This window comes from Chelonoidis abingdonii, chromosome 5, assembly GCF_003597395.2.
Source record: "Chelonoidis abingdonii isolate Lonesome George chromosome 5, CheloAbing_2.0, whole genome shotgun sequence".
Lineage (NCBI taxonomy): Eukaryota > Metazoa > Chordata > Testudines > Testudinidae > Chelonoidis > Chelonoidis abingdonii.
In genome coordinates, this window is record NC_133773.1 from 12,989,670 (window position 1) to 13,005,835 (window position 16,166).

The 16,166-nt window shown below is 39.8% G+C and overlaps 1 protein-coding gene across 1 annotated transcript in view; it reads left to right on the plus strand.

Annotated features, from left to right (window-relative positions):
* Positions 1-15,713, plus strand: part of ADAMTS3 (ADAM metallopeptidase with thrombospondin type 1 motif 3) — a 212,538-nt gene extending 196,825 nt beyond the window's left edge. The window contains exons 17-22 of the mRNA XM_075066075.1: positions 1,898-2,061; positions 2,735-2,900; positions 3,674-3,806; positions 5,836-6,043; positions 7,458-7,575; positions 14,395-15,713. Of these exons, the coding sequence (XP_074922176.1) occupies positions 1,898-2,061; positions 2,735-2,900; positions 3,674-3,806; positions 5,836-6,043; positions 7,458-7,575; positions 14,395-14,828 (1,223 nt within the window). The 3' untranslated portion in view covers positions 14,829-15,713. The remainder of the gene's footprint in view (positions 1-1,897; positions 2,062-2,734; positions 2,901-3,673; positions 3,807-5,835; positions 6,044-7,457; positions 7,576-14,394) is intronic.
* The last annotated feature ends 453 nt before the right edge of the window (positions 15,714-16,166 follow it).

Below are 16,166 nucleotides of genomic sequence, written 5' to 3' on the forward strand. Positions count from 1 at the left end.
GCTAAAGGCTTTGCTGGCTTCCTTGTGTATTGACAATTGCATTCACAAGGCTGAATCCTACTGTACAAACTTAGTAATTATGTTTATTTCTCATCTGAATTTTCTAGAAACTCAGAGTGATCCTGATCAGCTCTTCAGAAAGCTATTGCTCACACTGAAAGTTGATTTAGTCACTTTAAAGGGACACTGTCAGGCTAAAAAGTATATAGGCTATTACTATATTAATATAATTTAGTACACTTAGAAATTTCTTACCTACAGTGGGTTGTAAGCAACACCTTATGTCATTACATGGAAAGAAGTTAAGAAATTTTCTTAACTCATAAATATTTTTGCTGTTTGTTTACAATTCTCTCGGACAATGAATGAGACTACCAATTTCACTTCTGTTTCTGGTCATTTTTGTCAAGTCACTTGCCCCTTTCTCATGCACTAGGGACCTGATCCAAAGGCCCCGTTGTGTTAATGACAATTTTCCATTGACTTCAGTGGTTTCTGGATTGGGTCCTAACACAGTGCTGCAGTGTTCAGGTTGCAAACATTGCAGGGAAGAGTTTGTTTAAAAAAAAAAATTGCATTGCAATAAAGCAAAAACAGGAACATTTCTGTTAGTTTTTGGGCTTGTGAAAGCTTATATATGGAAACCTTAAATTTTGGATCAGATGTGACCTGACCATGTATCTTTTCAATACAGAGCTACTCTGCCTTTATAGTAAATAGGCTCCATAGAACTAATATGATGCATGGCTTTTACATTTTATTTACTGTAGTCATGATAATTTACAAGATTTTTCTCTAATTTTGTGTCATAGTTTTGTTGTGTGGTTAGAAAAATGATTTGTCTTTTTCTCTCTGATTATTTTTTAAACTCTAAACAACTAATGATTTGTAAATGATACACTTCCAGGATAACAATAACATCCACATCATGGTTGTTTCTTTCATGTTTCACTCTAGGCAACTAGTAACACATCTCCCAAAGTGCATGAACATCTTAGCTGTTTGTTATCAGGTGTTCTCCCTTACCTTATAATGGTGGTTCGATTGTTGCACCTTTTTTCTAATCCTTGAACCCCAGAGTCAGATGGAGAGTGCTTGTAAAGTCAGCATGTGTGGGTGGAATATAAGTATACAAAACAAAACAACCTTTCAAAAAGTACTAGAAAGGGAAAGTCAATATTAATCACTGTGCTGCAAAACCCAAGGAGTTCACAACTGTGAACTCCAAACACATAACATGCCCGACAATACCCAAAATACTTGTTTAAGCCACCTCCAAAACGTTCTATGAAAACTAACAGGATTGGCCATTTTAAAGGTTTGGCTTGAGTCTAGAATTAAGCTAACATTTATGTAAAATAAAATGTGTATCTACATCTATCTAACTTCATCTGATCCATGTGCATTAAGAGATACAGATATTGGTAGCATATACATCATCAGTCTCTGTCTCCTCAGACTGTAGTTTGGTGGCAGTAAGGGTTTAATGTAGCAATTGCAGCTTTGGGTATAGCCTCCAGTCCCTGAGCTGATGGAGTTGCCAAAGGTGATCTGCTTTTGATCCTTGGAAGGAGCATCATCTGTTCCCTGAGCATGGAGCAATGATGAGTTTTTGGCAAAGCCTCACTCTTTGGGGTAGAGGAGGAGGTGTGCTAGAGAGAGATGGATTCAAGGAGTGTTGAATGGAAAAGACAGGACTTTAGTATTTTTGGATTAGGAATAGCAAAATCTTAATTGCCAAGGACGCACTGCAACACGCAACGTTTAAAATAATAAGCAAAAAGAGATTTTTGAAAAGGGCTTTATAGAATAGTACTTGTCTCATTTCATGCGAACTCCAGTGACTGCAGATTACATGACAAGAAGCACAATGGCCACTGTTTTCAATTCCTTTTAGCCATTAAGAACCAGGCTACTGGACACTATATTCTGAACGGGAAAGGGGAGGAGGCCAAGTCACGATCCTTCATTGATCTTGGTGTGGAGTGGGAATACAACACAGAAGATGACATAGAAACTCTTCATACTGATGGGCCTTTGCATGATGCTGTTGTTGTATTGGTAGGTTATGTCAAGGGGTTGGTTTTTGATTATTGTTTTTGTGTGACCAAACTACTTATCCCACCATGATTTAACATTTAATAAAAATAAGTATGTAATCTCTATTGGAAAACACGCACGCGTATAAAGTGTTTTTGAGAGAGCTGATAGGCAGAAGCTCTGCCCACACTAGCAGTAAGAGAAGCAAGTTTTAAGTATAGTTTTACTGACATTCACTTTCAGAGGCAGTGTGCAGTATCCACACTACTACATCACAAGCATCCATTTATTCATACAACAGTAACAAGCTAACCATACGCCTAGCACAGTGCTCGCTGACATCAAGGGCCATTGGATCAGGCCTCATATTAGTCAGAACTGTGTTTGAGACCAGCCCTTCCCTTGAGCAGAGTAGGAATGTGACCACGCAGCATAGCCAGTCTATCCAGCTCCATGTAGTTCAGCAATCCAGAGCTAGAAAGGATAAGTATTTGGTTTTATGTAAACTCTCCTAGCTTTAGACTCATTAGAGGCATATCTTTCTGTGTTGAGCTTACTAATTTTTGTACTGAATTTGAAGGTAAAGATCAATAAATTTTTTTCAACTACTAAGCACCACCCCCATTTCCAGATATTGGTTTGTTGACATGGAAAAGAATAAATGTGTGCTCCATTTGTACTGAATCTTTTATAGGTCATTCCTCAAGAGAACGACACAAGATCTAGCCTGACTTACAAATACATCATTCATGAGGATTCAGTACCCACGATCAACAGTAACAATGTTCTTCAGGATGAAATAGATACTTTTGAATGGGCTTTGAAGAGCTGGTCCCAGTGCTCCAAACCTTGTGCTGGAGGTAAACAGAGATGCACCAGCTTCTAGTGCTTACTGTTAAATTAGGAGGAAGAAAAAGAGTAAAAGACGGGGCCTACGTTTTCAAAAGTGATTAGAGATTTTTGGTACCTCAATTTTGGGTTGCCCAAGTTGAAACACTTTAAATGTCTGGTTTTTGGAAAGTGTTTCACTCCATCCTGTGAAAGTGTCTAAACTGAGCACCAAAATCAGCTAATCACTTTTGGAAACGTAGATCTTGATGTTTATTTCACTGCAGTATGAACTTTCTGTGGCACTTGTGGTACTCCTGACAGTTTGAGGGAGAAGTATCATAAATGCCACACTTGAATTACTACAGTGTTCCCTAGTGGATAGATCCCTAGACTGAGACTCAAGAAACCTCGGTGCTGTTCCCAGCTCAGCCACTAACCTGCTGTGTGAACTTGGGTAAGTCCTTTCTATGCCTCAGTTTCCCTTGGGTAAAATTCTATTGCTTGAGTGATCCGGGTGGTCAAAATTTGATGATTGTAATGCTTCCTTCTGTCCTCAAAATCTATGAAAATACCATGATTTTAATAACATCATTATCTCTATAGTATACTATAGAGTTACTCTAGATAATTGAATTTTATATCCCCAAACCATTTTGTGCTTGACATTGTAATGAACAGCAGTGATATTTAAATAATCATAAAAATAGTCCACAACCATTGCGTGTAAACAAAAGTGTTTAAGAAGGGGCAGGACATTTTTACTATTTTTCACACAAAGTTAACTTTCTGAAATATCTTCAAGGTTTCCAGTACACGAAATATGGGTGCCGCAGGAAAAGTGATAACAAAATGGTTCACCGCAGCTTCTGTGAAGCCAGCAAAAAACCAAAGCCTATTCGTAGAATGTGCAATCTGCAGGAATGCACACAGCCACTGTAAGTATGGATGGATGAAATGTGGGCTTTAGATGAGAGTTCATGATTCTAAGAAATGGTCTGAGGGAAAATAAAGAAGAATAAAGACCATGAACTTCAAGAAGGCAGATTTTAGCAAATACAGAAAATTGGTAGGGAAGATCCTGTGGAACGCAAATTTAACGGAAAAAGCATTCAGGAGAGTTGGCAGTTTTTTTTAAAGACATCATTAAGGGCACAAGAGCAAACTATCCCAACACATAGGATAGATAGGAAGTATGGTAAGAGACAAGTCTGGCTTAACCAGGAGATTTTCTTGAATTTCAGATTGTAAGTGTATTCTCTCTTTCAACAAAGTTTACAGATACCGTCAAGCTGGAAGGGGTTGCAAGTGCTTTGGAGGCTAGGATTAGAATACGAAATGTTCTGAAATAAATAGGAAGAAATTCAGTAAAAGTAGTACAGTTAGGTAGGAGTAATCAGTTGGACAAATACAAAATGGGAAATGACTGCCTAGGAAGGAGTACTGCAGAAAAGAATCTTTGCATTTTACTGGATCACAAAATTAGTCAAGATGTAAGGCTTGTTTAAAAAAAAAAAAAATCAAATGTCTTTCTGGGATATACTGGCAGGAATGTTGTAAACAAGACATGAAAAGTAATTCTTCCACTCTATCAGCACTGATTAGGCTCCAAATGAAATATTGTGTCCAGTTTTGGGCACCACACTTTGGGAAAGATGTGAACAAATTTAAGAAAGTCTAGAGGGGAGCAACAAAAATTATTAAAGATTTAAAAAACATGACCTCCAGGGAAAGATTAAACAAACCCAGCTTATTTCAGTCTGGAGAAGAGAAGACCAAGGGGGACATGAGAACACTCTTCAGGTACATAAAAGGTTGTTATAAAGAGGAGGGTGATAAATTTTTCTTTGTAACCACTGATGGCAGGACAAGACGTAATGGTCTTCACTTGCAGCAAAGGAGACAGTAGGAAAAATTTCCTGACTGTCAGAGTGGTTAAGCATTGGAATAAATTGCCTAAGGAGGTTGTGGAATCTCCATCATTGAGATTTTAAAGAACTGGTTAGACAAACACCTGTCAGGATGATCTAGACAATACTTAGTCCTGCCTCACTGCAGGGAATTGGACTAGATGACCTATCAAGGTCCCTTCCAGTCCTGCATTTCTGTGATTCTATTGGTTAGAAAAAAATGGAGGTAGAAGCTTGCGCAGACCCGGCTCATGTTGTTTCCATCTCATGGCAGGTTTGCTGCTAAGAATTTGATGGTCATCTTATTTCAGTTGTTAGTGGACACTTGTCACTAATGGGGCGTGCTCAGTACAGAGGCTAAAGGATGAATAGGCACAGATTTTAAACTACCTTCTTCCATTTAGAGGTGCTCCCTTGAAGTCAAGATTAAGGAAAATTAGTGGGAAAGCCTTGGAACACATCTTTATTCTGGATGAAATTCCCCTCTGTGAAGAGGGTCAGCACAAAGCCCTCTGTGGCACTGCCTGGGGTTAAAGCAGGATTTGTGGTACAGAGTCTTGTGCTTACTGGCTGACAATGGGTAGATTGCATCTTCTGTGCTAGACAGATGCATGCTGGCTTCCTGGCTGCCAGTTTCATTTCTTTCATAAGCACTTGAAAAAATGAGCTTAGTCTTGGCAGCACTCATTTCTCTGTTGCTCAGAGTACAATAATGGGTGTGTTAACTCTGATGGAAAAGTCCCATAGAATTTAACAGGGGTTAAAGCAATGTAAAATGAAATGTCCAGTAGAAAGCAGCAGTAGGTAGAACAGAATTATGCTCCTGCTATAGAATTCCAAAGGTTGGTTTTAACAATTCTATATAAAGATTCTCTATTAAATTCTATTGGATTTTTCCATAAGGGCTGCTTAGTATTCCAATGTATGCCCCTGAGATAATGTGACTTGTATGTAAGTCAAGCAGAGCAGAATTTAAACAATCCCTAGTTGGTTACTGTACAGTGCAGTAGATAAATAGATTAAATGTATGATGGCACTTTTGTTTTAAACCCTCCAGTTGGATAGCAGATGAATGGGAATACTGCACAAAAACCTGTGGGCGTTCTGGTTACCAGATCCGTACTGTGCGCTGCATTCAACCTCTTCACGACGGTGCAAACCGCTCTGTCCATATCAAGTACTGTAGTGGGGATCGCCCTGAGAGCCGCAGGCCCTGTAACAGAACGCCGTGCCCTGCGCAGTGGAAAGCTGGACCCTGGGCTGAGGTGGGCAAGCAGTATTCTGCTATGGACCTTATAGCTTTGGAGCTGACAGACATTTCCTTAGCAGTAAATCAACAGCTGTACCTTTGCTAGCATCTTGTACCTGCACTGTCTTTGGGGTTAAGGGCCTCTGGCTGCAACTTTAGTGAACTTCAGAGTCTTAAATTAACCACAGATAGTGACCTGGAAGCCCACAGGCTTTGAGGTCTCCATAACCCTGTAAAGCAAACGGGTTCTCACCCCTCCTGAAATTAACAAAAAAAAAAAAATCAAGATGTCAAAGGCTGCAAACCTAGGTGAAAAATTTCATATGAATTTTCATGGGGAAAAAAAAATGTTCTCCAACTTTTCAGCACTGCTTTTGAGATTGCAGAAGTTTTTAGTTGCTTTTTGCCTGCATCAAGACTTTCTGGGAGTTTTTTGTAAAGTTTTCAGTTTATAAAGAAACAGAGCTGTGTTGATAATGGCTGTAGTAATAATCTTGACCTTTGACTTTTCTGTGCTGGTGTCACAGTGTTACTGTCCCCTTCATACTTTATATCAAACAGAGGTTAGATTTCTGCTGGAAATAGATGCCTGGGAAGGGAATGCCCCCTTACCCTCTTTGTGGACTTCCCCCATTGAGACTCACACTATGAGGAGGAGGCCCGGTAGTAAGGGTGCCAACTAGGAACTCAGGAGATCTTGATTCAAGTCCCTGCCCTGCCACAGATTTCCTGTCTGACCCCGGGCAAATCACTTAGCCTCTCTGTGCCCCATCTGTACAATGGGGATAATAGCACTGCCCTACATTACAGTTTGTGAGATGCTCAGATCCTACAGTAATGAGGGCCAAATAAGTACCATAGATACATATAGCAACTTCCATGGGGCTGCTGCTTCCTCCTCGTCTGTATGTTGGGAGGAGTGGGGGAAGGAACAAGGGGAAGTTATGTCTCCTCCCCCACCTCCCAGCATTGTAGCTAGCACAGATGGGGAAGAAAGCTGTGCTAAGTAAAATTCTGGTACAAGTTATTTTCTCCAGATCAAGGAGGAAACCAAAAATCAAATTGATTTGCTCTGAAAGTCACAATTTGGCCCTGGTCTGCTCCTTTGGCAGTGCAGCTCTGTGCTGCCTCATACTCCAGCCTTTAATGCTTGGATTTTCAGAACAGACAAACTACAAGCAAAATTGAGAATATGTGACAATTAAACATTACAGGAAAGGAAGAACACCCCTCTCTGCCCAACTGCTGCCCCCAAGGCAAATGTCAGCCTCTACAAAAACTCCTGTCAAAAGGGAATTTACCGCAACCCCTGAAGGTCACCCATATCAGGCTATTCCAGATGATGTCACCTTTGTGACATACCTGTAAGATAATTGCATATTACTGGGGCCAGGCATAACGTAGTAAAATACCTTGTATCTGTTCTGTAGTGTTCTGTGACCTGTGGGGAAGGAACTGAGTCCAGGCAGGTCACATGCCGTGCCGGTGACCAGTGTGATGGAGAAAAACCTGAGTCAGTGAGGGTTTGTAAGCTTGCTCCCTGTAATGGTAAGTAAACTTCCTGAATAACTGCACTGGCAATGAGAGCAACAATTCCTGTTTCAGTGTAGAATGCCTGCTTACTACAGAGGTAAGCGTATGCAGACAGATGCCAGGGCCAGAACTCATTCTTTTAGGGTTAACTGAAAGAACAAAACAAGAAGATTATGATCTTTGAAGTTCTAATAGAGCTTTAATTTAACAGCTGTGTTTTCTGGGCTACTATGTACAGTACAAGTACTGTAAATAGATGAATAATGTTGTGAATACCTAGGTTATACAGTGTTGTGGCGCTACAAACTGATATGCGCACTTTACCTTTCAATTGTCTCATGCTACAAAATATATCCTGTGGTTTAGACCAGAATTTTCTTCCATTTGAAAGAGATCCTGCTATCTCACTTTTTAATCCTGTACATAAGTGACGTAAAAACAGCTAAACTGTGAAACTGACCATATGGAAAAACATGGCTGAGATCTTCAGTAACCAGTGTCTGAAGTCTACTTCTAGCCTCCTCAACAAGTTTGGCCTAATTTTCAAAAACGTTGAGCACTCTCATCTCCTATTAACTTCAGAGGGAGTTACAGGTGCAGTGACTCTGAAAATCAGGCTCCTCTCTGAAGGTGCCTAAATATTGAGTTTGAAAATTTTGACCTAAATTCCATTTATAGAATCTTTAGCACTGATAACAACAACCCAGAAAGAGTCCTGCTTTAAACACTAGGGGGAAGCAGAGCTTTAGCTACTCTACAGAGACGCAGGATTACAATTCTGTATCTTGAGAGAATGGTATTTCTTTATGAAGTGACTTTTTTTTTTTTTTTTTTTTTTTTTTTTTTAAAGACTGATACTTCCAAAATAAAAGCATGAAACTTTGATCCTGTAAATTCGTATGCATATGCTTAAATTTTACACGAGTAGTCCCAGTGACTTCTTAACCATGTGAGTAACTGCAGCATAGGGGGCTGCATGTCTGTTTCTGAAGTGGATCTTTTAAAGTGTAAGTGTCAGCCATGCAAATGTGGAGGGGAAAAGCTTTGTATTCTGACATTGACATGTTACCATTTTGGGAGAGTGCCTGGATTTGTGATTATAGACTTACATAATGTAGGCTGGGATTTTCATAGGCACTGAAGTTAGTTAGGTGTCAGAGGGATTTGGGCATCTCACTTCCTTTGAACATCCCAGCCATGTATTTCTCATGGTTACAATGCTGGGTTGTATTTGAAACCAGTAGCAGCGGAATGAGCATCAGCACCTAACATTTCTGCCCTGGCCTAGTCTCTAAAGTCCCAGAGGAGATGAGATGTCAGGCCAGGAAATTTGTATAATCTGAATATTTCTTCTCAAAATATTATGTAAGGTGAAGCCATAGAAGCCTCCAGGAACCTCTGAGTTAAATCCCCTGAACAGTAATAAGAGGGTGCAACCTTTCTAGGCTGTAAAATTTTCCTGCAGGATGATTACTACTTATTTCCATTGTTATGGTTCATCTCCATGATGAAATTTGTTCCATGAGAGACAGTTAATTATCAGCATTATAAATTATTGAACCTCCACCACAGTGTGATATCCTGATTGATGTATACAATACACTGCTTGGGAGAATTAAAACCCAAAACTGGACTTCACCTCTGTGCAGATCCCCAGCACAAGGCGTATGTGCTATGTAAGTCCCCATAAATGGGCTTATGTGGGACTTGAATGGCCGCTGTAGTGACCATCTGTGCAGGGGTGAAATTCACCTCCAGTTAAAGTTCTGTTTTTATTTTATAAATGTTTAAAATACACCCATCAGTTAGGGTCTGAGTATATGAAGCATGTCTGGGTTAGTCACTGGGAGGTTCACAAATCCCTAGATTTATGCTCCAGGTAAAATAGACAGAACATATATTAAAACATGATGAAACACTTACTAAACAAAAACTTAACTAGCAACGAAAGCTATAGGGCAGTGTCACAGTTTTAAGCAGCAGATCTACACTAAGCACTGAGCTATCGAAAGATATTATACAGTGGTAAGGCATACATAATTCTACGCAGCCAAATCATGCCCTCCGGTAGCAAAAGTGAAGCACCTGGTATAGATTCTATTCCTCAGCCCTTCATGTGCTGCATTTCTCTGAGTTCCCAGGAGCATATTCTGCCTGTGTGCCCAGCTCAAAAATTTGGACCATAGTTTTTACTAGGGGGAAGATTTTCAAAGGTTCAAAATGGAGTTAAGTGCCCAGTTTTCATTATTCCTCTGGGTCAAATATTCAAATAGAATCTCTGCTTTCCACTCCAGTTCTAAATATGGTTTACAAATTATATAGCTATGTTTCTGTGCACTACAGTTATTTTATAATAGAATGTGATAAACTCTTTATACTCCTGCCATTTTGATATATTTAATTATGTAAATATCAGATAATTCCATCATAATTAAAATTTTAGTCGTCACTTTTTTCTGAGCATTAAACTCTTGCCATGCAGTTTCAGAGGGTTCCCCTCAAGATTTTTTTGGTGTAACATAGAAAACTTGCCATTTTGTTTGCACACCTAAGTGCTATATGTAACACATTTTTATTTTCTCTTCCTCTGTATTTAATAATTAAAGACATCTGCCATCAACTTTCTCCTTCCAGGGTCTTTAAATACCCTCTGGCCTATTTCAGAATTTAGTTAGATTTTCCTGTGGGAACACTGTCTGCAAGTTCTGTACAAATGTTGAGTATTATATTTACTGTGACAGTGCTGCCTTTTCACTGATCTGCAGCATACCTGTAGCATTCCCAAAAAGATTTCTGTGGTAATTGTTAGGCTCTACTAAAAGTAGCCTGTAGTAGTGATAAAGATTCCTTAGAGAGCCGATATGCTTTCTCACGTCTTCCTCCCCTAGTTACCATGAAACAAATAAAATGTGAAAAGGAGAATTTTTACCATGAAAACCAGCAGAAGGATACAACAGCCTATATACTGAATAAGAAATGGTTGACTAGGTGGTGCAGAATTGACCTAAAAAGTAAAAGAAAGGGACTACGTGAGTACACAGCTCAAAGATTGTACTTATTTCACTGGAAGTAGATAAGTACAAAATCAAATCTTTGCACTATACCATGGATTTGATAAATCCAAGGCCTCTAAAACCTACATCAGTGAAATCAGCTGTCAGAAATTAAAACAAATCAAGTGCATTGTCTACAGGTAAAAACAAATTAATTGCTTGGTACTTTTTTGATGTATTTGGCAACCTCTTCAAGGGTATTTGTCGAACTTGCACTTAAGCTAGATGTAAATAAGTGCATACATTATAAATGTACTCTTAACAAACTTTGCTGTATTTTCCAAAACAAGTGCTTTAATAACATGGAAGCAGTAGCTGTTAAATAATTATTGATGTGTATGCTACATTAGTGCATAGATTTGAGTTTTGACATTAGTGTTCTAGTTTGAATTATGAAGAAGGTCCTTTAGTTTCCCATGCTGATGTCCTCCTCAAAAAATTTTTTACAGAGGCATGATGGTGCTTCACAGACAGGGTTCTTGTTCATTGCCAGCATTGCAGATTTAACAGTAGGTTTGCCTGGAAGCAAGGAAGTTTTTATAAGGAAGGATGTCAGGATTGGGCCTAGTGAATAATGAAAATGCTGATATTGGCACCATTTGTCAATGGCATGACTTTGTATAAGCTGGCTCCTCGGCTGTTGCAAGTGTTGGTGGAGCAGTACTGGAGTCAATGGAACTAAACTAATTTACAAGCCAACTGAGGATCTGGCCCAGAGTTTGCATTTTGAATTTAAAGATGGCTGTTCAGCACCCTATTAACCTGAGGTAACATCCACAGGCTCATGAAAAAATATCACAGTGGAGCCAGCTAATTTAAGTAGTGATTGTACACCCCATCTGTTGCTTATTAAAATGCCAACTACATAAATACTAACTGACTGTCAGACCAAAAGCTAAAACATGCCTTTTTGATAGTTTGGTTTTTAGTTTTGTCACCTCTCCAGCTTATAATTATGCCTTCTGCTATTTAAATAAAATCTGTTGCTATCATTTCAAATAAACTGTTAACGTACACCGTGTGCCGGTAACTCTCAAAACACTGGAATCGTAGTTTAGGGCACCAAGCAACTCATTAGCCTCCCCATTAAAATATATCACAAGAGTGAACAATAGTAAGTTTGTAAATTCTCAGCCTAAGGTGATCCAGTCCTGCAAGGTGTTGGACTCTTCCTGCTGAGTGCCCTCATTGTGAAGTCAATGGGAACTGAGGATGCTTAGCACACTGCAGGCTCAGACTCAGTGACCCTGCTATGACAGTGAGCTGCACCCAGCCTCTCTGGTGTTCCATTAAAGCCAGTGGACACTGAGGGTCTGTAATTCTCAATGCAGGAGTGTGACTTTCAGTGCCTATTCAGCGGTGTGTAATTCAAATCATTTTTCTGGCTACAGAGGACTACATTTTATAATATCAACATGGTAAAAAGGCTGGAATTTCACAGCACACCTACATGTAAGCTAAATATTAATGTGATCAATGCCTATGAAATTCTGAGTAGTTATATATAAATTCAGTACAGTAGAAACTACCAACATTAGACTAATATAGGATTTTTGAGCTCCCCAACGAGTACTATTAATTTCAAATTCCTAGATCCAAATTCTGCCCTGCTACCTGTCTCTTATGTTCACAGAGATTTGCCAGAGGCATAAGCCAAGGAAGAATTTGGCTCCTGCCCCGAGACAGGACAAAATTTTAAAAGGTTAATTAATGTTCATCTTTTGGCTCAGCTTAACAGAATTACTGAACTGCTTGTACCTTGTGTGACGATGTGGTTCTAGCGGGACCCAACTGAGAGTGCCAAATCAGAACCAATTGCTCAAACAGGGTAGTCACAGCCCAAGGCTGGGGTTTTTCCACCTCTAAGGCAAACCAAATCAGCCAGACAAAAATGACTTCGGTGTCACTCCACTGGCTAACCTCAAGTCACACAAGCAATTTCCTTAGACACTCCAGTCTCCCAGTATTACCACCAGTTCCACACATCCTGGGGATGAATGGTTATAAAAACCAACACCCCAGTAAAAGAAAAAGATTCTCTCAAAGGACCAAGCCCCAGACCCAGGTCAATATACACATCAGATCTTACCCACAAATCACACTGTAGCCAATCCTTTAGAATCTAAAATCTAAAGGTTTATTCATAAAAGAAAAAAAAGAGATGAAAGCTAGAATTGGCTAAATAAAATCAATTACATACAGTAATGGCAAAGTTCTTGGTTCATAGGCTTGTAGCGTAATGGAATGAAACGCAGGTTCAAGATCAAGTCTCTGAATGACATTCCCTTCTGGGAATGGGTCATGTCATTTCCTTTGTGCAGAGCTTCAGATTGTAGCAAGTCCTCCAGAGGTAAGAAGCAGAATTAAAGACAAGATGAAAATGAGACCTCTCCGCCATTTATACGGCTTTTCCAGGTAAGAACACTCTTTGTTCCTCTGTGGAAGTTACAGCAAAATGGAGTTGCACTACATGGCCCAGTTCCTGCACACCCTGCTGAGTCACAAGGCATATCGCTCCTCTCAATGGTCCAGTTGTGTAGTTGATGTCCTTTAATGGGCCATCAACAGCTTAAGCATGAGCTAACACCAGCTTGTCTGGCTCTTTCCCAGTAACAGAGCACAGGTTTGAAATACTAGCAGTAATACACCATATTATAACTTCAACTTCAAAAATGATATAGACATACAGACAGCATTAATCATAACCAGTAAACCGTAAACTGTCTTAAACACCTTACAGACCCCTTACATAAGATTTGGTGCACTACAGACTTTGGTTGCAACACCATGTTCTATATGGTCCAGTTTAATATGCTATAACGTCACACCTTGATTATGTTGATTATGCCAACTGCATAACATTTAGTACCTCTCAGGATTAGTCCCAGGTCTGTAATATGCGAATTACGTCTTAACGTTTTTGAATTTCAGTTGGTATCTCACACTCAAAGCTAACAAAGCGCAGCAAGTTCCAGGTCAGGGCTAACTGGTATTCTCAAATAACAGCAACAGAAATGAGCTCTCACTAATTTCAACCTCATGCAATTTTTGTCCAGTGTATCTACAGCCGTCATCTTTTAAGCAATAATCTGTTCAGCTAATATCTCATGGCAGCGTCAAAGGAAACTGGCATCTGACTGATCCGTCCCCAGGACATACATTCCCTCCACAAACCCTAGAGGAAACTTAATGCGTGATGTTTGGTAAAAGATTGCTTGGGTTATCCGTTATGTTTAGTCACTGACGAATCAAAAAACAGGGTTTTTTTACCTCCCAATTTTTTTTTTTTTTTTTTTTTTAAAGAACTCATGAAAATAATCTTTCAGAGATACTACCTGGGATTTCCTTTCCTTCAAGAGAAAGTCCATTCTGGGCCCAGCCTTGTTGACAGAGGGCAAAACCAGAAGGGGTCATTTCAAGTCTAATTATGATAATGTGTAGGACTGCATCTGCTATGGTGTGGCAATAGCGTATTCTGCATGTACTGTATCTGGCCTTCCCAAAGCGTGGGTCATACTTTTCTATATGCAGAGAGATTTGTTTCCTGCACAAGGGAGCCAACAAAGATGTCTTATGATTTTGGCACCTCAGTTTGTGGGTACCCAACTAGAGACCCTTAGTTTAAAGGGCCTGATTGTCAGAGGGCAGGTGTTGAACACTTTCCGAGAATCGGGTCCCCTTCCAGCATCTCAGATTGGGCCCCCGGTCATCAGTCACTTTTCAAAATGCTGCCTTGCATGCTTTCCCCAGGTTTACAGTCAATATTGTGCTTGTTTTGCAGACGAGCCCTGCCTGGGAGACAAGTCAATATTCTGTCAAATGGAAGTGCTCGCACGCTATTGCTCCATCCCTGGCTATAACAAGCTGTGTTGTGAGTCTTGTAGCAAGCGCAGCAGCACCCTCCTGCCACCTTACCTTACTGAAGCTGCTGAAACCAAAGAGGAAGTGATGTTCCATCCTAGTGACCTACCTAAGGCCTTGGCGATGCCGACATCTTTAGTACCTCAGCACGCAGAGGTCGCTGATGAGGACAGACGTTCTGTAGGCAGGATGCCTATGGAAGATGACATAGATGTACTTGTTTCTACATCAAATAGTAAGTCCAAAGGTGCTGAGCTACCCCAGAGGAGAGCTTACCAAGCAGGAAGTCAGACTTCTAGGCTGATTGCAATGCCATATCAGTCATCTACCAAGATTGCCAATTTGTCCCCATAATGCATCAGCCTTGGTAGACATTGTTCCCATGGGTAGCAGTTGTTAACACTTCTGCAGGTGCTCTTTCTCCAGCTAGAACCTCAAGGAAAAATGAGAAGCATGTTGAAGAGACATGCTTTGAGATCATCCACAGTGGAAAGATAAAAGTGAATGCAAAAAGGAGGATAGTAACAGAAATCTTTTGTTCAGGACACCATGGTGCATGCTGCTTTCCAGAAGCAGAACTCTCTACAGATCATTTTAGTTGTAAATAAAAAACAAAGTGCTGGTTCACTTTCTAGTTGCTGCCATCCTCCTACACTTCATTATGTGGTTAGCTTGAATGCAAGGGAGGAGGAAAGCACCAAAGAATATTCACATCAATGAAAGAAAGTTGCCGAGTGTGATGGTCATTCTCTAGTATAGGAAAAGTGGCCAGAGCCTATTTTGCACATCAGCTAATCGTTTGTTTTTATTTTTTAAAAGATCACATGTAGGGGGTGGGGGGAAACACCACCACCAGAAGCGGTACCAAAAGTTTACACTTTTACAAAATATTTTTGCGTGGAGCAACAGAATCCATAAGACTTATATTGCTAATTTATCTATATAAACAAATATTGTATGGGCAAATTTTCAGCTGTTGTGTATATACTGTATATTGCAGAAAATCAGTATTATTTTTAAGAGTTTTGTGCTGTCAAACAATTGTTTACCTATGTTACATTTCTGGACATTTACTAGGTGCCTGCCATTGAGTACTGCCTTCCTTACATTCCGGGAGTTGATTTTCAAAGCAGCATTTTAATAAAAAGAGGAGCTCCATTTTAATATAGATTACAGCTACTGACCTTAGGAAGATCTTTATTTTTAATATGAACAATGTGATGCTTTTTTTGGGGGGTGGGGCAGGGGGAGAGAAGAGATTGCCATCTTACCGGTCCAAACCTACTCATCACTACCAATTAAAAAATCTGTTCAGCAGCATAACAATTTTAATCACAGGTAGAAGAAACTGACAAAATGTGCCAGTGAAATCAATGCTAACGCCCTCTACTTAGCAGGCATTGCTTAGGTCTAGAACTAGCAGTGCCTTCTCTGAATTCTCCTTTTGCCTAAGAGGGACAGACTAGTGTAGTAAGTGAGAAAAGTAACTGTGTATGTGTTTTAAGTACTGTATTGTTCACAAGACAAATGTGAGTTGTGTTTTCTGGATGAGCTGTTAGCTTCTGAAGCTGAAAGAGCATCACAGAGTTAGAGTAGGTACTAATAAGAAGTAGCTGTGGCAAGATTTAAAATGGTTGTTTTTCCTAATTAAAGCATTGACTTAAAGGCAAGAGTTATTTTTCAGCATGGTTC